Source organism: Notothenia coriiceps, unplaced genomic scaffold, assembly GCF_000735185.1.
Source record: "Notothenia coriiceps isolate Sejong01 unplaced genomic scaffold, NC01 NC01_scaffold00001080, whole genome shotgun sequence".
Taxonomy (NCBI): Eukaryota; Metazoa; Chordata; class Actinopteri; order Perciformes; family Nototheniidae; genus Notothenia; species Notothenia coriiceps.
The window spans coordinates 202,373-225,162 of NW_011333781.1; the positions used below are offsets into that span (position 1 = coordinate 202,373).

The following is a 22,790-nucleotide window of genomic DNA, read 5'->3' on the forward strand; positions in this document are numbered from 1 at the left end:
TGTGTGGTATTTCACACCTAATACTCAGAGCTGGGATCAATGCAGGGTTATTTAGGAACAGTGAAACAACATTTGATATCACGTCTATAAAATGTTACGGTCAACAAAACCTAAACATAGAACCAATGACATTATAGTTTGAATTTCATTTTTTATTTTGGTGTAATTCAGTTTTAGTAAGAGTGTCAGTTTTCCAACAAAGGTTTGGTTTGGTTAGAGCCAGGTTAAATGTCCCAGAAACATGTGACATGATTAACATACCAACATATATATATGGGTAAGAAAACTGTAGGAATGTTCATAATATTTAAATATTTTGAAATTGGACAGTACACCTGAGAGGAATTGCTTGGTTAAATGACATTTGATCTATTACAATATAAATCATCGTTATGTCATCAAACTCTACAAAACTAGGCAGCACAGGGATTCATTGTGAAGCAATATCACCATCTCCTGGAATGTCAAGTATGTTCATCTGTTGTGGTTCAATATCACAAATTGATTGAACTTGAACTGCTTATGTTCGTGTTAGTTTAGGATAATAACCCTGCACAGAACAAACAGGAAATCCCTTTGTGTGAAAAGAGCAGCTTTTTCTTAGTTACACTTCGATCTTTTCATTATAGTACACTTCAATTATGCATACTATGACATTTGCTCAAATATTGAACACAGACAATAATCCATTATTCAGATTTTGAAATGTTTGAAAATCTGTTTCTGCATAACTCTCATTCAGTTACAGCATTTGATTGTCAGTCTTCATTTACCATCAATTTGAAATACAGTGGGCCAACACATTTATCTGACCCGGCTGCTAATCTTTTTTTCTCTACAGTGTCTCTGACTTTCTGGAGTAAAGTGCATCATTTAACAAAAGCAAGCAACTACAAGTTAATTCCCAATGGAATGCTCAGCTCATACATCGCTAAGAATATTCTCATTTCACAACATAATTACACTTGGGCTGTAGAATTGTCTTAAATATGACAAAACCTCAACAGCATGTGAGAGTCACTGTGACATTCATGTGTCAGTAAAAAAAAAGAAGGTGCAAACGAGCGCTCGGGGCTCATCCCGGTGGAATGTGTATTGAAATGGAGCAACAGGCTGTTGGTTCAGTGTTCTTCTGCACTGATGCGAGATCGACAAGTCGCCCGCAGCTTACTCAAGGTTGCAATGGAGAGACTTCCTGGTTCAGTGAAGATTTTCTAGGAAAGACACAAGGATTATCGGATTAAAAGGCAGCTGATAATGATGGACATCCGTTTTATACAGATTGGTCTTTCCTCCAGTGGATAACATTTTAAAGATCCCCTATTATACTGTTTTTCATCAATATATTATAGTTCTCAGATATATACAAAACATGTCTCTGAAGTGTCATGATACCAAACAGATCATGACTTATAGCATCCCATAAACCCCTCTGTTTCAAAAGTGCTGATTCTCTGTCTTTTACTTTAGATGAAAAATAAGGAGCCACGCCCCTCTGCGAGATATTTGGTTAAAAGAACACAATGGTGCTCTAGGAGGAGATTCAGGTGATAAGGTGGGGGGTTGGTGATTGGCTAATGGTTACAAGCCAAAAAAACATTATGACATCACAAAGTGGCCAAAATCTGATCAGCTCATTTTCAGACAGGTTTTTATATAAATGGATCAGGACAAAAAGAGAGCAAATCTCTTTTCCTGAAACTTTCAGAATCTCTCTACACAGAGGGGACACATGTTTATGTATAAAAGACATGAAAAAGTGGATTTTGCACAATAGGTGACCTTTAAATAAAAAGCATTGATGTGATTCCTCCTTCCTTTTTTACCTGCATGAAAGTGTGACATTCTTCCACAAATGGTCCCTGGGTGATCTGCTTGAAGTTCTGACAGACGTCCGGCAGGGACTGGGCCTGCTGCAGCAGAGCCTGCTGCTGCTGGATCAGAGTCAGGGCCACGCGGAACAGGATTTTAGAACCCTCGTAGAACAGGCAGTCCCAGATCCGCAGAACTGTCTGCAGAGAGACAACAAGAATGAAACTGGCTACCTCAGCATACAGCATTTGATATTAATTTACTTAGCATTAACTTCTCAAACAAGTACCTGGGGATCCCATTAATGTAGCTTATTTTGCAAACCAAAGGAAAATTGTGATTTAAACGACACTTTTCAGTGTAAAGATTAAGGGAAGTGAGGAATGTATTCTTTGTATTATCTTTACTCCAATTATTCTTCTTTTCCTTACATTGAACCTCCTTACCAGCTACCTTTAAACTATACACACAAATCCTTAAACTAGGAGGATTTGCCTCCCTCGTGACACCCGCACTGCGAGGGGGACCCAAGTTCCCATCAGCAAAAACACGTGGGTTTGCTATCCTGGCTCCAAAATGGTGGAATGAGCTCCCCATTGAAATCAGGACAGCAGAAAGCTTACACATCTTCCGGCGCAGACTGAAAACTCATCTCTTTAGACTCCACTTCGATCGATAGAATTACTAACAAAGCACTTATATACTAATAAAGGACTGGCTTATCTAAAGCCAGTTGAGTAGCACTTGAAATGTTTGGCTCTATGAAACCTGATGTACTTATATGATTCTGTTTTCTTCAAGGTTGTATCTTCCTGGTCGAATGCACTTATTGTAAGTCGCTTTGGATAAAAGCGTCAGCTAAATGCAATGTAATGTAAATACATTTACAACCATGGTCTCTACTCCTTTCAAATGGAGCAGAGTATAACTTGGACACTGCCGGAGGAACCCTTAAATAAATCTAGGGGTGGGACATTAGTGAGGAATAATGTCCTTGTGGCTGCAGTATTAAGTGTCAGTGCAGTGTCTGTGTGGGGAGGGGGGATCTGGAGTGAATACTGTGAACATCTGCAAGTGTTACGCCCTCCTCCTGGAGCTCTGTGTATGTTATTTGGAAAACAGACATAACAGAGCACGCCCATCCCCAGACCAACAGAGGGAGTGAGCAACAGCAAGGACTGTTTACATGGTGAGCTGGCTAATGGAACAACAGGAGTTATATATTTATATCTGAATCCACTAAAAGCAGCTCTCGTATAAGCCACATGAAGAGCTTTTATTGTTTGAGAAATGAGAAACAATTTATCAACCAAAATGTTAAGTTTATAACACCTTTGCTTTCTAATATACCGTATCTATCCCCTAAAGTCCTACATCGTGTGAAACCCTCAGCCCCTGAACAGTGACTTTTGATCCACCCCACACACATTATGGATTACATTAATGCACATCATGTGAACAACATCTTTTTTTTCTTTCTTAATACTGTGAGCCATGTTCATGCTCAACTCTCTGACTGCATTTTGCACATGTTTGCACTCATGTCTGCGCAGCCCTCAACTTTAAAATAGAATACACTGTAGTTTGCCAAATATTGTCCTATTTTTAGCTTTTAAGGTTCTTTGTATAGTTCAATTAGAATTTGATGTAAATACTTGTCTTTGTTATCCTTTTTGAATGTTAAATTGTTTCCTAAAAATACATATTTTTTTACTATCCTTATATATTTATTTTTTTACCTATTATTTCAACATGTTTTCTTAGAATGTTTATGTTCGCACCACCAGACACCAAAGACAATTCCTTGTAAGTGTAAACGTACCAATAAATTTGATTCCGATGCAAATGACCAGAAAGTATGTCTGTCTTTCCACACTGTCAGTTATCAAGCTTTCCTAAAATGTTGAATTAATCAGGATACAATGTGCTATACATTGCGGTGGAAATGTCAAATCTTCCCTTGTGTCCGCACTATGGAACACACACAGAACCACTCACCTCTACTGGCAGGACGTCTATGTAAAGACAGATGAACCATCGGGACACCACGAGGCTCCACATGACGTTATGATCCATCATGGTCTGCCACACTCCGGGGATTTTAACTTTCACTAGTTCCCCCAACACTTCCTGGTCCGTTTTCAGCCCCATCATGGCGGGACTGTAGTAGTCTGAAAACACACACAGAAGCATCGTTGTGAGTTACACATTGCTCTTCCAAACAGATTTGAATTAGGGATGTGCATCTCCATCACTGAGGCCGATGGGATGCGCATCTCGATACGTTGCCACGATACGATATATTAACGATACATTTGAAACACCAGGCGATGCCATATGATACGATTCACCCCTGTTGCGATACAGTTCGATACGATTTGATTCAACATTATGCGATAAGGGGCGATACGATTCAACACGATGCAAAATAATGATACTTCAATATGGTACGACAGAGGATTTTTGTTTTATTCCTTATATGCAGCAAATCATAAATTAACAAAAAAGTGCTTTACATATTTGGTACTCCAAATCCCATCATGCTGTTTCTTTTTTTACCTTTTTGACCTTAAAAAAACTCTCAAGAGTGAAAGTACAATTGTATAAAACCTCAGTTAAACAATTGAAGGATGCATTGCCCATGATTAACAATGTGCAAATAACAACTACCATAGTGCAATGCCCATACAGCTGCCAGCCTGATGTGCTTAACACTCATTCATAGGCTAACTCACCAGAGAGCAGAAAGCAGTGGTTTCTATATGAACAATAACAAATACAAATAACCTTTCACAAACAGGCATATCATAACTGCTTACAGTAAGGAAGACATTTAAACTATGATTGGCCGTCACAGGCTGCTGTAAACTAAACACCACTCTCTCTCTGACAGAACACCTCACTCAGTGATTTAACTCATATGTCTAACTTTCAGGTTTCTCTTTTCAGCCGCAGACCCCATGTCACCTCTTTATGTGCGTCGCTAAGTTCCTCGTACTACTTGTGTACTTTAAAGCGGCTCGGCATCGTTTACAATTTGCGAGTGATTTTTCAAGTTGACCGTCTTTCTTGAAAAATCCGAAGTGTTGCCAGACGTTTGATTTGTAGGTATTTTTCGGTGCGCTGTGTTTCTCTTTCTCCTCGACTTCCGTGTGTGTTGATAACTGAGACTCTCGGCCTCCGTAGTGCGAAGCAAAGATCAAAGATCGTCTCTGCTGAGTGCTGACAGGATGAGTGGATTTTATATGAATGAATCGTTTTTTTACCGATGCAAAGACCCTACGCAATCGATGCATCGCGAGTTCAACCCAAACTGTAGCCGATGTGCACTCTTTCAACCGGTGCACTCGCATCTTGAACGTTTATGCCGGTGCACCGATGCGAATCGGTGAATCTTAACATCTCTAATTTGAATACATCAATGTAAACAACAGGATGAATGGAAAACAGTTTTAATTCATAGTGACATTTACTACTTTGAGTGAGTGCATGATACAAAGGAAGTGTACGTAGGTCTTAAGCCTTGGCCAGATAAAGACCATGTGACCAACAGGATTATTCTTAGCTCAGAGAACACACACACACACACACACACACACACACACACACACACACACACACACACACACACACACACACACACACACACACACACACACACACACACACACACACACACACACACACACACACACACACACACACACACACACACACACTTCAAGACGCACCTGGTAAGATTCTACCAAGCAGTGCATCCATCAGCCAGAAGGACTTCTCTTCATCTTTTGTGATGATAAGTAGATACCCTGCTACGAAGTTCATCCCCTGAAGGAAAAAAGAAAAAGACACAAACTCAGGTCATGGTCACATGAACCTTGAAATCCTACCCTAGAGCTCTTTAATAAAGCATCCAGGAGAGAGAGCAGGAAGTGTACGCTGGAAATGAAACAAAGCCGCACCAAAACAAAAACATGAAATCCAGACCAGGCTTCCTGAGTTTGGTCACAGACGGATGTTTTCGAGTGATACTTCATAAGAAATGTAGACATCAACAAAGCCCTGCTGTAATTTGAATTGCAAAGCAAGCTGGACGCGCTCTGGTGAATGAAATTTGCCATTCACATGGTAATTATTAACATAGGCAATACCGACACAAACAGCCTGCTCAAAAACAGACCTAAGCTTTCATTGAAAATGTTAGTCATACAGCGCAATAAACAAACAATATGAAAAACTGCATCATTTGATATCAAAAGTGTAAGAAATGATATTCTTCAAAATACACTTAAGGCTGGATCTTTCCAGTGATATTACCTGACAGTAGCCCACATTTGGGTTGTGGTTGCCATAGGCCAACAGCACGTTATACAGAGCTTTCTGCATACATGGGTTGGCCGTCTTGCGGAACGCCACGTTGTCTGGAAATGTTCTGTTCAAGTCTAAAAGGAAAAAAACACCAAAGAAACAAGTATTCAGAGCTGCTGTGTGTTGGTGTGTTGATCGGTGCATAAGAGCATGTTGATTTAAAATAAAGAGCACAACAGTGCGCTTTATGCTATACACAGTTATAATAATAATAATAATAATAATAATAATACGTTAGGTTTCTAAAGCTCTTTCTAAGCACTCAAAGTCACTTTACAAGAATACAATTTAAAAAACAACAAAGATGAGATTATGTGAATTAGAAACAGAACGGTTTGCTGTTTTTTGACAATAAGTAAAACACTGCAGGTCATACGAGGAGACATTTTCATTTCCTCTTGTTTGTTGTGTCGTTTTGTTGGACACGCACACCCACACACACATACACACACACACATTACACACACATACACAGTTGGCTCAAATATATTAACTGTATTTCCAGTGAACCGAATACACAATAAATATTACATTGGGGGGCCCATGGCTAGTGCAAAGATTCATTTCTTGGAGACTCTTCAAAAACATACGAGCACACATTCATGGTCTATTATTTTGAAACCAGGTCCTTACGGTTAAAGTGTTGTTTAATCTCAGAGAGAGAGGATAAAAAGATTTTGCTCAGGATAACTTTACACAGTCCTTTGTCATTTTATTATAACCCACTGAGCAGTGTTTAAGCATATAACTCAACTTCACACTTATTACTCAAGCTGGCTTTCCTGGACTCCTTTTATATCACATACTCATTAACACATTGCAGTTTTCTGTCTGTATGCCAAGTCAATATCTGACAGGAGGAAACATCAACAACATGGGAGCTGGTCTGGTTGTAGAACAGTCTCACTTACTCATAAAGCCACAAAGGGGATGCCAGAAAATACAAAGTGTCATGACTCTGAACACCAATCATCAGTGTAGCCGACTGTTGGCTGTGGCTCTGTAGTGTGTCTGCCACTGTGGGCTACAGTCAGCAATAACCAGTCAGCACAGTGACTCAATCACCCTCAGAGGGTTGGAAAGATTTCCCTGACTGGGGTTGTAAAATGTTGTTTTATTCATTTGGACCACATGATGAAAATGGCAATACGAAGCAAAACTTGGGACTGAAATTGGGAAAGAAACACAGAGTTTCAGGATTCTTTAAGGATGTTTGAGTGCTTCAGATGCACTGATTAATATTTGTCTTGGCTGATACTGATTTTCTTTCTTTATAAGAACTATAAGTGACATTCTTTGCCATGTGTTTCAATTTGACAGGCCAAAAATGAAATACAAGAGACTGATCAGTCACAGGGCGTGGCCAAACGGTTCTGAAAGGCTGCCGATCGATTGGTGCATCTCTCCTGAATGCCGTGGGACTGAATGAGAAACAGTTTGCAGTCTGACCTGTGCAGATGGTCTCCACCAGTTTGGGGTCGTGCTGGGCTCCGAGCAGGGACTGGTAGTATCCTGGGTTCTTCTCTAGCTGGTCCTGACCCCCGCTGGCGGCCATCCAGATCAGAGCCCGGTGCTCATTGGGAATCCCCTTGCGTACGTAGCGCTTTACTGAAGGAGAGGTTAGGTTTCGTTCAGTTTTATGTTGTGTGCTCAGTATGTGAAGATACTGCCGTGTTCAATTTTAGCACTCACATTTTACATTCTTCTGCACTCTTCTTTTCCCCTTTAGTAGTTTGGACCACTTGATGGTACGTCGGGTCAGCACCACTAGATACTCAGACATGAACTCCTCATATGACTCGTAATCAAAGTCCTTAGAGCGCTGAAAGCCATACGGATCCACGCTGTGCCAAAAAGAGTTAGAAACTGTTTAATGAAACACTTCAAAAGGATGAATGATTCTTTGATTTAGTTTATCACAATCATCACATGAGAGCAGTGTCAGCTGTTTATGTGCTTTTCCTTGTAAACCATGATGTAATTGATTGAATTTAAAGAAAGACTGAAGACAAATAAACAACTTTGGCTGAACATAACATTTAATTTATAATGCAGTTCAAATATTGAACTTGGTATTATAAACATTTTGTAAAAAGTAATGTAAAAAAGCACTTGAAACAAACAGTTATGTCATTAATTAGTATTCACATTAGCTACATCTACCTACATCTGGTTCTAAATGAAAAAGTTGTGTATGTACAGTAGGTGGCTCAACCTAATGCTTAGGTAACACCATAATCTTCCTGCAGCTTAACCCTTTTACAAGAGCAAAGTCATCCCTGTAGAATACATGCAGTTACAGACCAGCAGTGTGGCAGGCTGCTACATCTGTTTTGAAAATGTTTAACAGACTTAATCCCTTTACTACTGTATACACTACACACACAGCACAGGCTCTAACTAGTGTTGTTCTCCAAATACTGGGTGAAAACAAAGGAAGGCATCATCATGCAAATGCTATGTTTTTCATGACTTTGTTGTCAAAGCAGAAGCAAGGGTACACGTTATCAACCTGGTGTGTGAATGTGGCACCTGATTTCAGGTGTTAGTTTAGCTTATCACCGTTTGTGTGAACTGTGCAACAGCTCCCTTTCAAAAAATAAGTAAGTCAACATGTACTGCCATGAAGAGCGTGGATTGCAATCATCTACACAGAAAATAGATCATCAGCCTAAGTTTACTTGCAGACAGATTTAGTCAACTGCACTTTATCAAGGGCAAATCCACTCCAGTCCCATGTTCATTCAGCTGCCAATTTATTAGGTACAACTGTATACCTTGTTGAAGGTTCCGATTTAGAAAGGTGTTGATTGAACTTAATGTTCATTTTGGAGGCTGTAGTTTCTAATACAGACTACCCTCATTGATATAAATTGGGAAAACCACTATTAACTTCAATAGAGCTACAAACTACAACCTCTATGATGACCATACCATTGAATCAACACCACTCTAAGAGGGTTTAGTGAACATCCTCTTCCTGAAGGTAGTTTTTTATTTTAAATGTAAAGTTGTTTACAATGTTCCAATATGTCTGTTTAAATCATATCATTACAACTGAGTTCACTTTTAAGGGAACTATACATATCTTTCTGTAAAGTGTATTTAGTAAAACAATGTTTCAGTATCCATACACATTGCATACTGAACTTTATGGGTTTAAAACTACAAACATGTGTTGAAAGTTGTTAAAATACCACAACCTGTAACCATTAAAGAGTAGCCGCTAGTTAACAACTCAAGTAAAGTCAACGGTTTAAAGTAGTTTACGTCAGTTAGCTAACCTTACTGCTTCCAATTTGAACAAAATGAGAAATAAAACAATTAGCTGTTTCTGAGTTGACTTTTCAGTTAAGTTACTGGCTTCCAGATATCGATCAAACATGTTTTTAAAGGTTTTATTAGGCTGAGAGAGCCCTGGTTACCTGTCCACCCTGTCTCTGGCGCTACCGTCCGGGGAGCGGGTCCTCTGGGCTGGCTTGCTCTTCTTCTCCATTGCCTCTTCTTCTCCGGTGATATCCTGACAATCTGTGCTAGAGTCTCACCATGAATCCACCGTGTTGTTGTTTTCCTCCAAGATATGTCAAAACAACAATGATAAAATTCACATTAACGTCGGAGTCACGGTTGGTTTAAGTTAAAGTTCGCTTTTAACTTTTCCCATGTTTGCGTGCGGAAAGACGGGGACGAGATCGCTGCCTTTTTTCCTGCAGTTTTCCACGCTATTCCCGAAACGGGAAAGACGGGAAAAACATTCTTTAGCGATTCCTTGAGCAAAGTACTCGTATTATCCAATTCGTCAAATGTTGTTTTAATGATCCGCCTATGTCTTAGCCGTGTGTAGAGAGTAGAGTTTGAGTTTTATCGCCATCCGCATGCACCTGCTGCTGCTCGGAGTGCAACTAACCGGCCTGAAGCTCCGATAACAACATCCACAGATAACCACTACATTAATGCAACCACATGATACAAGTCACTTCTACTCTCGTTGTCCGAACTAACTTACTACTTCCATGGAATATTTCGGACTCGTGACGTAATGGCCCCAGGACGCCACACGTCAATCAGACCTAATGCTGCTTTCGAGTGATTCCCGGAATATCCCACTTCAGTGCTGTCCTCAAGGAAAGGCAAGATGCTGTCCTGATTCTGTGGTGCATTCAAGGCACTTTGGTTGGAAAAAGAAGTGCATCCGAGAAGAGTGTATCAGATAGAAAGAGTTACCCAAATTCTTGAAGCGTTCCTCATTTTGCCACTATGTTTGCCTATCACCAACATGTTATATGAAGATTATGTTAATGTACCTTAACTTTTATAGCCTACTTGTCAACTTCTATGATCGCATCTATGTTTTAATGGTATTTATTGTATTATTTGTTTTTGTACTTATATTGATCTAGGCCAATGTGTCTGAAATATAGTTATATTCAAAACTGTTGTTATGCATCTGATCTTAATGTTTTTGCTCCTATGCTTAACTCTACATGTAGATTAGCAGTTACATAACTGGTTACTACTTCGACGAGGTAGGTGTTGTGTGTCCGACGACACATAAAGGCAGCAAACATGCTAAGTAGCCGCGCCCTTCGCAGCGCAGCCACGTAGCTCAGCACCTGCATGCAGCCACCTGCTTGACTGAGCTGCTGCTAGAGTCAGTCAAATATATCTGACTCAAACATATCTGCTGCCTGGGTGATTCCTTTATATACACAGTCTTTAGGTGATTCAGAGATTTGCAAATATGACAAGCTAAACAAAAGGCCCTGGGTTTATGAAAGTAAATAAATTCAAACATATTCCACATCTGTCAAATGTGTACCTCTGTCTGGTCTGGCATCAGCACATCACAGAGGGGAACATCCTACTCATAATGGAAAAGATGACAGCAATTGAAAATGACGCAAACGTTACTTAATGAAATCACCAGATTGATTCCAATTTGATTATGTGCTAATGAGATAATCTGGAGCAGAGCTTATTGTGTCTCCAAGCTGTCATCCACTTCCAGGCAGGACTGCAGTAAAATGACAGCCTAAGGGTTGTTCTGTTTACGTATTGCTGTATTTTAACAATTTCCTGTCGTTTCCTATGTAGATGGGGGGAAACCACGTGGTGAAACAAATGTTATTAGTGTGTTAATTTGTACTCAAATGAGTTTAAGTAAGGAACATTTTTAAATAGGATGTATGTTTCATGTGGCACTAATATGTTCTTTTTGTATTCATTTCCATAAACACCACAACTATAGTTTACTCAGGTGTGTAAATATGTATATCACTACCAACTGTTTCAGAATGTAGAAAAGCACTTTTAACCCTACCTAAATCAAATTACTTCAAATTTGATTTAAGCGTTTCTGCCCTACACAGACAGTAAATAACAACACCATACTCCTGATCATCGCAACTGCTACGTATCAGGATAAGCCTTGATGGATCATGTAGGCCCGGTCTCTTATCCTCTTGGGAAAATACCAGAGTAAGTAAGTGCAAATGCAGATTCATGTTTTAGCAATAATGTAATCCTGCTGATGGGCGGGGTAGGATCTCTGAATAGGATGAGTTTCCAGCCACATGTGACATGTTTGTCAAAGCTGTTTGCAACCTTTCATCTGTTTGGGGCATCACCACAGTATCCTCTTTATATTTGATTGAAAATCATTTATAAAAAGCCTTGTAACCTTCATGACCATGTATTTGGCAATGTGTCCGGGTCAGTGAGTCTGTATACACTGCAGCCGGTTTGTATAATAATGTATTTTGCACTCGTGCATTTGAGCTTCAAGCATGGTTTGAAAATCCAATTTATCATATTTAAAATCATTGAATAAAGGTTTTTTTAATTGCTGACACACATTTTTGAAAACAAGGCTCATTTTCTCAAAACAAGTGCAAAACACCTCATATATCCTGCAGAATTACTAACCGCACTTACCAAAACCAAACATTTGCACCCAATTGGCAAACACTTTATTTACAGTAACCAACTACACACCATTGTGCTAAATCTAAAGCACACTCATCTTTTAAGGTCGTTCTGTATGTAGAGAATTCTTCATATACATTTTTTTCAAGTCTACAAAAATAAGTGCAGGAACAAAAACATACTGTTGTTATACTTTTATTTTTCTCCAAAACAAATTGGTGCAACAGTCATGCACAACACATAGTTACAGTTGTAAACAAAAATGATGCCTCTGTCAAATACAGTACATCGAAAGGAAAACTTTGAGGAAAAATCAATCTTTTAACAAAAAACAGAGGAAAGAAAAGTGCTTAGGCTGCATCTCATCCCCTAGCTGGGTCTGGCCAGAGCCCCCCATCAACACTCAGAAGAAGCATGCACCTACAGCCTGACGGTCACACAGCTTCAACCGTTGCAAATAACTCTTCAACTACTTATCCTCCCTCTACATATTCCCACTTGCTGCCATCGGATATATCCATTGTTGTTGGTAAGAGTTAACATTTTTACAAAAATAAGTTCTGTTTTTATGTTCATTTGGCATGTGTTAATGATGTGTTGATTCATGTGTGTAGCAATTATAATGGCAGTGTTTTGAAAATGTGTCTTACTTAGAGAACTGTGGGCATTGTCTTGCAAAACGTACCAAGTTGAATTGCACATTGGGGAGCTGAAAATGTGTTTAGAGTTTTGGAGATTTAAGCTGAGGTTTTGCCCTTTGAGTGTGAGTTTTAATAACTATGCTTTATGTGTCATTTTAGTGTGTTAGCAACTGAAAAAAACTGTAAGCAGCATGCACCTGACACTGAAATAATCTGGTTTGTGAGCGCTTAGGAGGAGCTGGAAAAGGATGCTATGGAGAGGGGATGGATGAAAATGGATGGATGGATTAACATAGATTTATACTGAATTAAATCATAATTCACCTTCCAAATGTAAAGCTGTTTAGCTCTTTACTTCTACGTTCAGTCCTCCTAACATATATGTTTATTATACATGTAAATATATATATACAGCATAACATGTAAGGCTCCATGCAGCCTAAGAAGTTAACAGTCCTGATAATATGAGGAATGTTACTATTTGTAACAACCTTGATAAGTTCTTGGCCAGCTAGTGTAACTGTAGTAGTTTATTTGGACGTTATCATTGCTATAAATAAATATTGAGGTGGACTATAGTGTAAAGCGCCTTTATGAATATGTAAACCTGTTAAATTATACATTAGATTTTAATTGAACAATGTTGTGATAATTATACACAAGATAAGTGTTTACAGTGGGGTTTTGCCTGAGCAATTTTCTTGCATGTTCTAGCTTCTGGCTTAAAAACACCACGTTCACTTGTTTCCACTGCGTTTCTGTAGCTGTTACTTTGTATTAACTTTGTATTTTTGCTAACGCATGAGGGTACATTCAGATGAACTAAAGTTTGAATTCCTTGTACAACATTCCTGTGTGCATCACTCACTGTTAAATACTACCAAGCTAGAAGTTAAAGGTGTCAGTAAATCGTATGGTTTTGGGTTTATATATTTGTTTGACTGAAGGATCCCCATAGTTGATTGTTTTGTACTTTGGTCTCTGTTTAGGACTGTGTCTCTCAGGTTGAATCTTTGTTACTGCAGAAATCCTGGTGTCTTCAAATGCATCCTTAATGGCACTGTCTTCAGAAAGTCTCAAACTTTGTGGCACACTATATTTGATGTCCTTTGTTGTTACATCCTCTCTTCCCTCTCCGGCCTCCTTGTCTTTTTCATGTGCTTTACTGCCGGTTAGTTTTTTTTCAGTTATAAGGGTTTGTCCTTTCATTTTGTTAGGAGGAAATACGTGTGGTCCTATTGGCACCAATCCATGGTCAAATGCAGTTATAGAACTATCAGACTTAAGTGTCCCTGTTCCATCCAAAGGAGTTATGATTTCTGGGTGCGGTCCTGATTGACTCTCATCCGCAGCATCTAATCCAAATCTGCGAACACAAGGGATAACGTACATTGGCGTCCTTCTTTGAACGCTCATAGCTTTGGTTGGATCTTCCACTGCTCTCTCCTCCGTTGGTTTAAGGCTTGTATTTGAAGAAAGTTCCTCAATGTTTGGCTTTATTTGACATCTCCCTGAAAGAGCTGCAGTGTCACTTGGATCTTCCACTGCTCTCTCCTCCATTGGTTTAAGGCTTGTATTTGAAGAAAGTTCCTCAATCTTCGGCTTTATTTGACATCTCCCTGAAGGAGCTGTGTCACCTATTCTCACATTTTGTAGATCTATATGACAAACTTCCATCTTCATGTTTGGTATCTTTTCCACGGTTGGGCTTTCTGATTGTTCCAGGGAATGTAGTTTAGGAGAATAATCTACACAGGTTGACCACACAGGACAGCAGGTCACGATGGTCGCCACATGCAACATCACCTCGTCTTCTACCTGTGGAAGAAGCCTACAAGGATCTGTGAGCAACGTCTCAGTGACAGATGATAGACAGAGCAGCTCTGGATGTCCATATTTTAACTTGATGGCGATACTGGTTTCTTCAGCTATAGTCTGAATTTCCTCATAATCCTCTGTCCTCCAACCCTTACCATCATTATTGGAAGTTTGTTCTGTATGGTTTGATGAGCAATGGCTTTCAGAGTTTTGACCTGATTGGTGGCCCACTGTTTGCGTAATTTGTTCTGCTTTCAAATTACCTTTTTCTTCCATGCTTGAGTTTACTTTTGTCAAAAGGTCTATGGCCTGATCTGGTCTTTGCTGTTTGTTGTTTTGCCCATTTGTGGATGTATTTCCATTCAACTGATGTCCAACAGATTTACTTTTCTTCTGCTTTTGTTGGCTGTGTTTGTGAACAGGCGGATCTAGTGCCTTTCGGTGCTGTGTTTCATTAGAAGATACCCTCTGTTTTATATTACTTGTCACCTTGACTTTTGCAGAAGGCTTTTCATGTGAACCTCTTAAGTCAGATCCCCTACATACAGTGGCAATGTTCTCAAACCTCTCCATTAATGAAGACAGGAGTATCCCTTTTCCGATGACACTTGGTGTGATTGGCTGTTTCTTCAGCATGTTCTCTCCCTTTTCTTTCTGCTCAGCTTTAGCAAACTTGGCCACAATATGTTTGACACTGGCCCCCGTCTTCATTCCTTGTCCTCTTCTAGTCCGATCCCTCTTGTTGATGACATTCTCACTGTCTCTGCAGTGGTTCACATTAGCTGCGAATGTTCTGCCAGAGCACAGAGTTCCTACTTCCCTTTGGTGGGTGATGGGAGGTTTAGGTGTGGAGCGTATGAATTTGGATTGGAGGAGCTGGAATGTGGTAAGACGTCGTTGTATTAAGCCTCCTGTTTTTATATCTCCTCCATACTTGCTTGGCCATCTGTCCTTCGGTCGTTCTGTACAGCATCTTTCAGGAATTTTCAAACTGGTCCCAGCTCTCTTTCCGTTGGTCGTTTTATGCTCTTCAGATGGCTGAAAAATGATGCAATTTATATGAAGTTGAGTTTGCCCAACTTCCTGATCAGGCACATCTGTGTAACTTTCGCCTACAACATCGAACCATGGCTTCTGTCCACGTTGGTTTCCGTTGGTCCTCATGGGCAGATCCTTTGTAAGGTAATGCAGGAGACTCTCCAGAATCCCTCGCAGAACAGGATGGCAGCTGCGGTCTCTAATCAACTTCCTCAACTTACTGGCATCAGGGCTGATACTGCTTTTCCGAGAATCTGGTCTATGGAGAATAAAGGACACGCAAAACTTAATCCTTGTAGCAATCTGGATTTCAGCATACCTGAATAGTTAGACAGCTGTTTGGCAAATCATTAAATCAGTGTCAGTGCTGGATGCATAATTGTAAGGAGGTGTGTAATTACTTCAGTCAGGTCACTTATAACCAACAATGTGATGTCAACTGAGCACAGGGTTTTGAGATTTTCAATATTTGATTTAGTTCAAATGTGGTTAAAATTTGACTTAATTCTCACTGAGACTTTTAACAGAACTCAATTATTGTATAAATGTTTTTTTCAATTATGCTTTAATAAATTGTATCTTGGAAGAGCATTTTATTGGTCTTGCACTATTTTGAGAATGAACGTAGTAAATATACTAAACAGGTTATAGAATGTAAAAATGGTACCTCACAATTTTGAAATATGGGCGGTAAAGCTAGTCCAAGTGATCTCCAAAAAGCTTGATGTTGTCTCTCACTTATTAATCTTCTATTTGAGTGAATAAACAGAACTTCAGCTTGAACTGGATATACCAGAATTCCTCCCAGCCCCGCAGCAAAGTAGAGCAGGTACCATTTTCAGACTTGAAGTGAGGTGCTCCAGCAGCGTGAAATTGTTACTTGTTATTAGTGCAGGGGATTGCAGAGTAGGGTTCTGAGGCGATCTGGTAGCAAATTAAGATAGGATACAAGCTGCTCATCAAAATTAATTTTGTAGTTAAGATAAAAAAAAAAGACAGGCACTTCATGCATGATATATATCTGAGTCCAGTTTAATATTCACATCATATATTCACCAGGAAATTGCTAGTAACTTTCACAAAATAGTACACTAATATTATACCTGATAAGAGCATCACAGTGCAAATAATAGTTTATCACAGTATAAGATCAAAGTAATGCTATTGCACGAATGTGTTCAAACAATTAAAAGAATATGTATTTAGATGCAAAACTACTTAATCTTAAAATCTGTTAGTTTATTAAAGGTTTGCACAATGTTTTGAAGGAATAGATCCTCCATGACACGACATAACCTTGTGCTTCGTGTTAATCGTGGTTAGCTTTAGAAGAGGGAAAATGCCAGAGAAGGAAATTATCGTACTATTCTCAATTAAAATAAAATTAAAAAAAGCAGAATAGTTTTTCTTTTCCTCACAGTTCTGTCAGAATAATATGAGTTGGAGACCGGTTATTCCTCCCTGCCATCAATTGACAAATATGCAACTGAGTGCAGATGCAGCTCCAGAGAGATGACCTCAAATGAAAGCAGTCTTGAGTCATGACAAAGGCTGAACCTCAATACCCTAAATGGTCTCCCTTTTGATGTTCCTCTGCCTCAAATTTGCATTATTTTCCAATTCATGAACTGCGAAAAAGCTAAATCAAAGAGTGGGGGGAGTACAGGCAAGGAAAGGACATGGTGCCCCTATAGACTATTAGGATTCTAAGAAAGAGAGGGAAGTGTGGGACAAAGGGAAGCAGCCTTGTGCAGTTCCCCTGATAGCCAGTAGGGTTCAGGCCAGTGTAGAGAAGGATTACTTGTCTATGCACTTCTCTGCAGATGCTGCTTTGTAAAGCTTTTCTCCCAGCTCCTCCAGACGCTCCCTTTTGTCCAAATCCTGGTACAGGCTTGGGGGAACCTGACTCAGGCCGTGCATGAGGCCATAGAGACAACCTGCGATCAGGCCTGTGGCTTCACTTTCACCTACAAAACAGAGCATTTTCACACAAGTCACTGTGAGCAGGCTCTGTGATTTATCTATCTGTGTTTGGAAATGTCTTGCAGGCACTCACCTCCATGAAACATGGATCTTTTGCACAGTTCTGCCCAGTCACCCCCTGCTGCCAAGAGGGAATCGTAGGCTATCATGGGGGAATCATGACCTCTGCGGCCCGCACGGCCCTCTGAGCTCCAGTGCTTATAAATCTGTAAGGATGAAGACAATGCAGCAGCGGCACAATGTTCCTGTGAGGGGTTCTGTAAGCTAAACTGTATGTGTATTTTTTTGTGAGAGAGAAGTAGTATTTACCTTGTCTGTCTCCTCAGCATCATAGCGATCAGGGAAGGTGGGTTTGTTCTGGTCTTCATTCTCTATTGCTCTCTCTTCCAGGTAAAACTGCCACTTGGCCTCAAAGTAAAACCAGTTCTCTAGATACTCTGCACACAATCACACATAACTGGTTTCAATTAATGCTCTCTCAGTAACATGTAAGAAAAAATAAAATGTGACTTATACCGAAGAAACAAATGTTAAAGGTCCCCTATTATAATATTTTTCATCAATATATTATAGTTCTCAGTTATATACAAAACATGTCTCGTAAGTGTTTCAAAAATGCTGATTCTGTGTGTGCTACTTTAGATCAGGGGTGTCAAACTCAAATACACACTGGGCCACAATAAAAAAAATCTGTACTAGTCGAGGGCCGGACTGGTTCAATGTTTAATGCAAAACTTATTGAAATTAACTTATTGCACATATTAAACCTGGAACTAACAAAGCTTAAATTATTGCTTATAAAAACAACATTAAACATTAAATAATCAGTTTCATTCATTTCTTATGGCTCTATCTGCAGCTTTTCCGGAGTCATTTCTTATGATTACATTTTCCCATAGGCCAACAAAAGCTTAAAAAAAACTATTTCCCTCAAAGAAAAAAACAAATATGCCCTGTTGTCGCAAGAAAAAAATTGCAGAAGGAAACATTTAAACTCAGTTTGCTGCTCCGTGGTGCACACTAAGCCAGATACTTGGCATCTCATCTTGGGTGCAAGTTCATCAATGTTTGGGCTCAGGCTCTGAGCTGAGGAAATCCTCAGGATGGAGTGAAGGTGTGCGTGCAATATACCGACGAGCCAGATCTAATAGCAATTAGAAATGATCCTGCGGGCCAAAATTAAATCCATCAAGGGCCTGATTTGGCCCCCGGGCCTTGAGTTTGACACATGTGCTTTAGATGAAAATAAGGTGCCACTCCCCACGCCCCTCTGCAAGATATTTGGTTAAAAAAAAAGCTCTCACCTCACCTCACCTAAATGCTCTAGGAGGAGATTCAGGTGATAAGGTGGGGGGTTACCTTGGTTGGTTATTGGCTAATGGTTACACAACCCCAAAACATTGTGACATCAAAAAGTGGACAAAATCTGATCAGCTCATTTTCAGACTCGATTTTATATAAATGGATCACGAAAAAAATGGAAAGGATATTTTTTCCTGAAACTTTATGAATTTATTTACACAGAGGGGACACATATTTATGTATAAAAATCATGAAAAAGTCGATTTAGCATAAAAGGTGACCTTTGATATAACTGCTTTTGTTTCGTTCTTTACATAAGCTTAACTTGACCTGAATAAATCCACCAAGCTGTAAAATGGTGTCTTCGTCCCTCACTAACAAAGACGGAAACAGAATCTAACCTGCCAGGTGTCGTATGGTTTTCCTGCAGTAGTCCTCTGCTTGAGGGATGACCTTCATGAGCTCACGGCCCCAAGTCACCAGAGGTTTCCCCTGGATGGCATAGGATGCAAACAGTGCCGTTGTCAGGGAGCCTAAGAAACCTGAAGCCAAGAGTGACACCAGAAGTCAATTGTTTCTACTGTAATGACAACTACAACTCACCAAAGTATTAAATCCATGTTCTTATAGGTAAAGTATAATTAGATATGCAGCACAATAATCAGCCTGGGGTCTAATCAGATTTGTTTGGAAAGGTTCTAACGAGCTGACATCGTCACCTGTGGGGTGGTTGTGGGTCATCCTTCCAATCTCAATGCTGACCTCCACCAGGCTGTCGATCCTCTCAGGTTGCCAGTATCTCATACCAACACACATGGCTTTGGCAGCCGCCCCAAACCCAGACCCTGGACATAAAGTAGACATATAGTAAGTGGTCACTTCCACAACAACATTTTCATAATAGGTAGCGTATAGCTCTAATGATTTGTATTAGACAGAAACAGAATAATAATCACCAACTACTTTGATAATCAATTCATAGTATAAGTAGTTTTGACTTTGAGACATTTGAGAAAGGATGGACATTTTGTACTATTTTTAGTAGACCAAAAGATAATTGGAGGAATCAAGAAAAGAATAAGCAAATCAATTGATGATAAAAAGTGTTGGTTGGGACCCTATTGTTGTTATTTTTAGAAGAAAATCTCTACAATCTCCAATGACCTTTTTCATTGAAGGGTGTATGCCAGGCGAGCAGGAAGTTGTGAGGTTTGAGATGAACACATCCCTCCACTGTGGCCGGGTCAGGTGCTCTGCCCTGCAGCGACACCATGGCTTCAACATAGAGACGCACCAGCTCCCGGTACAGGTCCTCCAGACACCAGTAATCTGGACACACAGACATACACACACATACACAGATTGGCATGCAAGGCGAGATGAGTGGCGCTGCAGAAGGCTAAGTTTAGCCTCAGCCTGCCACACCAAAGATTAGGACCAGCATGCCTTTAGAGCGAGTGGAGTCACTTCCACACACCATGAGGTCAATAGGGATCCACGAGCAGAGCCCCCAGCCATCCTGCTAGAAATTGTTTATGTGTGTACTGTTTGTTTGTGTGCGTACATGTGAGTGAGTAAGAGAGAGAGAGAGAGAGAGAAAGAGAGCCTATGATGACAAAATAGTACCACGTCTAATTAAGTAGTCAAACATTTTTGATGAAAGACGGGGATTCTCACCCTCTTGGCTGAATTTAGCTAATTCTGTTACATGGAGGTAGAGCGGAGATATACAAATGTATACATTTATCAATAACGGTGTGTTAAGAGGGAGCTGAGAAAATAGTCCTTATTTTTACACATTGTCTTTCTGGATGCTGGTGATATATTTGACAAAGCAAACACTCACATTCGCAACATTCATTCCACTCCATCATATATTGTCTGCAGTGCTGATGTGTGAGTGTGTGTGCAGGCATGCTGGATTGTGGCTAAATAGGGCTTCCTAATCTCAATGGATGTCATCACTATTTCCCAGGACCATGGTCATCGGCTTTGACGCAAGTCTGCAGCCAAACTTGATACTGGTAGATTATGGAGGAGTCTGACCTGCTATTGTTCCGTTAAGGAGAGCCGAGGGTCCGCTTTTCCAAAGTAATCTATTTTGGACTTTTCTGTCCCGGCAACACCCTGCGGGGGCTTGAAATGATGTTTGAGTGATATATAGTAAGGCTTCTACTGAGATTATGTCTTTGATGACCTATTGGGTGATGGGTTATGGTATGTAGGCAGGTTTTTCCTTTCAAAAATGTTCTGCCAGTTAGCGATTAGCAGCTTCCATTGACTGTACAGAAGAAGCTATTCTGGTTTTAAATGAAAACAGATGTGATGTTAGGTCCGTATTTTATTGAACAGATAAAAAAACTACAGGTTTCAGTTCTGTATGAAGGCTTTTTTGTTGATTCTGATTGGATATTCAACATTGCAAAACAGAATAAATCAGCAATTGATGATATAGTCATGTTATGAGTTACACACTGTTATCTGCCTCTTAGACAATCATCAATCCTTTGTCATTCTTGACATCAATCCTAAACGTACCTGTTATGAGTGCTTCTGCTGTGGTGATGTGCATCAGCGTTGCATCACTCAGGGGCCAGTTTTCCGGGTCCAGTTTCTGGGCCCCCAGTCCCCCCAGAGAGGCCAGCTCCTCTTGGATCTGCTTGCCTGAATGGCAGTTTACCCAGTTTCCTTTTCTGTAGCCCAAAGCATCACCAACAGCTCCCAAAACCATGGCGGCCTTGAATTTCTCCATCATACTGGACAGCAACAGAGGTTGTTCTCTTGAATGAAGTGGTCACTTCTCCTGCGATCTAGACGGCTCCTGGCACAAACAAAAGCTGAAGTATTACCTCCTTTCAGATGTAATTCTTCAGCACATCAACCGAACTCACGGTCACAGAACCAAGGAAGAAGAACAAATTATCTTGCCCCAAAACATCCTGAATAACAACTTTGTCAGGCTCTCACACTATGAAGATTTCCGCTTGATGTGGAGCTACCACCTGTCTCCACTTCAATAAAATCTCTCTTCCCACTCGTGGAGCTTTGTAGAGCTTCTCAGTACCAAGGTGGATGTGAAAACAAACGCATCAAGAGTTTCTTTGTGTTGGGCGGCCGGTAGTTCAGTAGTGATCAGGTGTCTCCTAAAAAGGCAATCCCCATGGCCCCAAAGCCTAAAAGCTGGAAGGCTGGGTGTTGAGTGGTAATGGGGGCTGGACGCACTGGAAGAGATGCTAATGTGCTGCTGGGCAGAGGGCGGGCTCTTCAGCTGGTGTGGACCTTGTTGACATCCCTGTCCCATGGGAGGAGGGTAAGAATGGAGCGTCATCCCTGCTCCATTAGCCTGCCTTCTTTGTTGAAGCTCAACTCTCATCTTTACCTCACTTTTAAAAACGGACTTATTACACACCTCCTGCACTGACATCTGCTGATCCCCTCTGCAGTTATGTGCAATGCATCCATGACATCCCCTCCCTTGGGTTATTTTATTCCTCACACCTTTTTTGTGAAATCGTTTCCAACCATTCATTTATGTATATGTTTTTGAATGTCGCCCTTCACATACTCAGTAGCAGTAGACATTACCAGAGGGGACAATGATGATATGATGCAGGAATGCAACCTGATAATGGACAACTGTTACCAAGCTGACATATTTCATTGTAAACACACAATCAGAAGTACGGATATTATGTTTGATTTATTACTTCCACCTTCTATATCACTAAAATCAGTCTGTGTAAATACCTGCTGAATTAAGGGTCTCTTCTGAATAGAGCAAAGCAATAGCTGAGACAAACTCTGTATTATCACAGTGAACCTTTAGTGATATCATAACATTATTATTGTTTAAATGTTACAGAATACTGCTATCCAATCCAAATTAACTATTCAGAATTAGGT

At 40.1% G+C, this 22,790-nt stretch overlaps 2 protein-coding genes across 3 annotated transcripts; both read right to left on the minus strand.

Annotated features, from left to right (window-relative positions):
* Nucleotides 1-134: 134 nt before the first annotated feature.
* grtp1a (growth hormone regulated TBC protein 1a) lies at nt 135-10,298 on the minus strand. Of its 2 annotated transcripts, XM_010786535.1 has the most exons (9): nt 10,187-10,298; nt 9,606-9,769; nt 7,873-8,024; nt 7,630-7,788; nt 6,130-6,254; nt 5,544-5,640; nt 3,811-3,983; nt 1,827-2,012; nt 135-1,214 (listed from the first exon to the last, which is right to left on the minus strand). In XM_010786535.1, the coding sequence occupies exons 2-9, from the start codon at nt 9,674-9,676 to the stop codon at nt 1,122-1,124; spliced, it is 1,056 nt and encodes a 351-aa protein (XP_010784837.1). In that variant the 5' UTR covers nt 9,677-9,769; nt 10,187-10,298; the 3' UTR covers nt 135-1,121. The 2 variants fall into 2 exon arrangements, with proteins under 2 accessions (XP_010784837.1, XP_010784829.1); XM_010786527.1 differs by lacking the exon at nt 10,187-10,298 and having other exon boundaries at nt 9,606-10,179.
* Nucleotides 10,299-12,309: 2,011 nt separating this feature from the next.
* Nucleotides 12,310-22,052, minus strand: adprhl1 (ADP-ribosylhydrolase like 1). Its single transcript, XM_010786546.1, has 7 exons — nt 21,426-22,052; nt 20,052-20,216; nt 19,607-19,732; nt 19,289-19,429; nt 17,895-18,022; nt 17,659-17,791; nt 12,310-17,569 (listed from the first exon to the last, which is right to left on the minus strand). The coding sequence occupies exons 1-7, from the start codon at nt 21,640-21,642 to the stop codon at nt 17,400-17,402; spliced, it is 1,080 nt and encodes a 359-aa protein (XP_010784848.1). The 5' UTR covers nt 21,643-22,052; the 3' UTR covers nt 12,310-17,399.
* Nucleotides 22,053-22,790: the final 738 nt, after the last annotated feature.

Coding starts and splice junctions, on each gene's coding strand:
- grtp1a (XM_010786535.1), bottom strand. CDS start 9,676: ATGGAGAAGAAGAGCAAGCCAGCCCAGAGGACCCGCTCCCCGGACGGT. Junction 5,641..6,129: donor CAAATGTGGGCTACTGTCAG/GTAATATCACTG, acceptor TTTTTCCTTCAG/GGGATGAACTTCGTAGCAGG. Junction 3,984..5,543: donor GCTTGGTAGAATCTTACCAG/GTGCGTCTTGAA, acceptor GTGTGTTTTCAG/ACTACTACAGTCCCGCCATG.
- adprhl1 (XM_010786546.1), bottom strand. CDS start 21,642: ATGATGGAGAAATTCAAGGCCGCCATGGTTTTGGGAGCTGTTGGTGAT. Junction 20,217..21,425: donor AGCAGAAGCACTCATAACAG/GTACGTTTAGGA, acceptor CTGTGTGTCCAG/ATTACTGGTGTCTGGAGGAC. Junction 17,792..17,894: donor ATGCTGAGGAGACAGACAAG/GTAAATACTACT, acceptor TCATCCTTACAG/ATTTATAAGCACTGGAGCTC.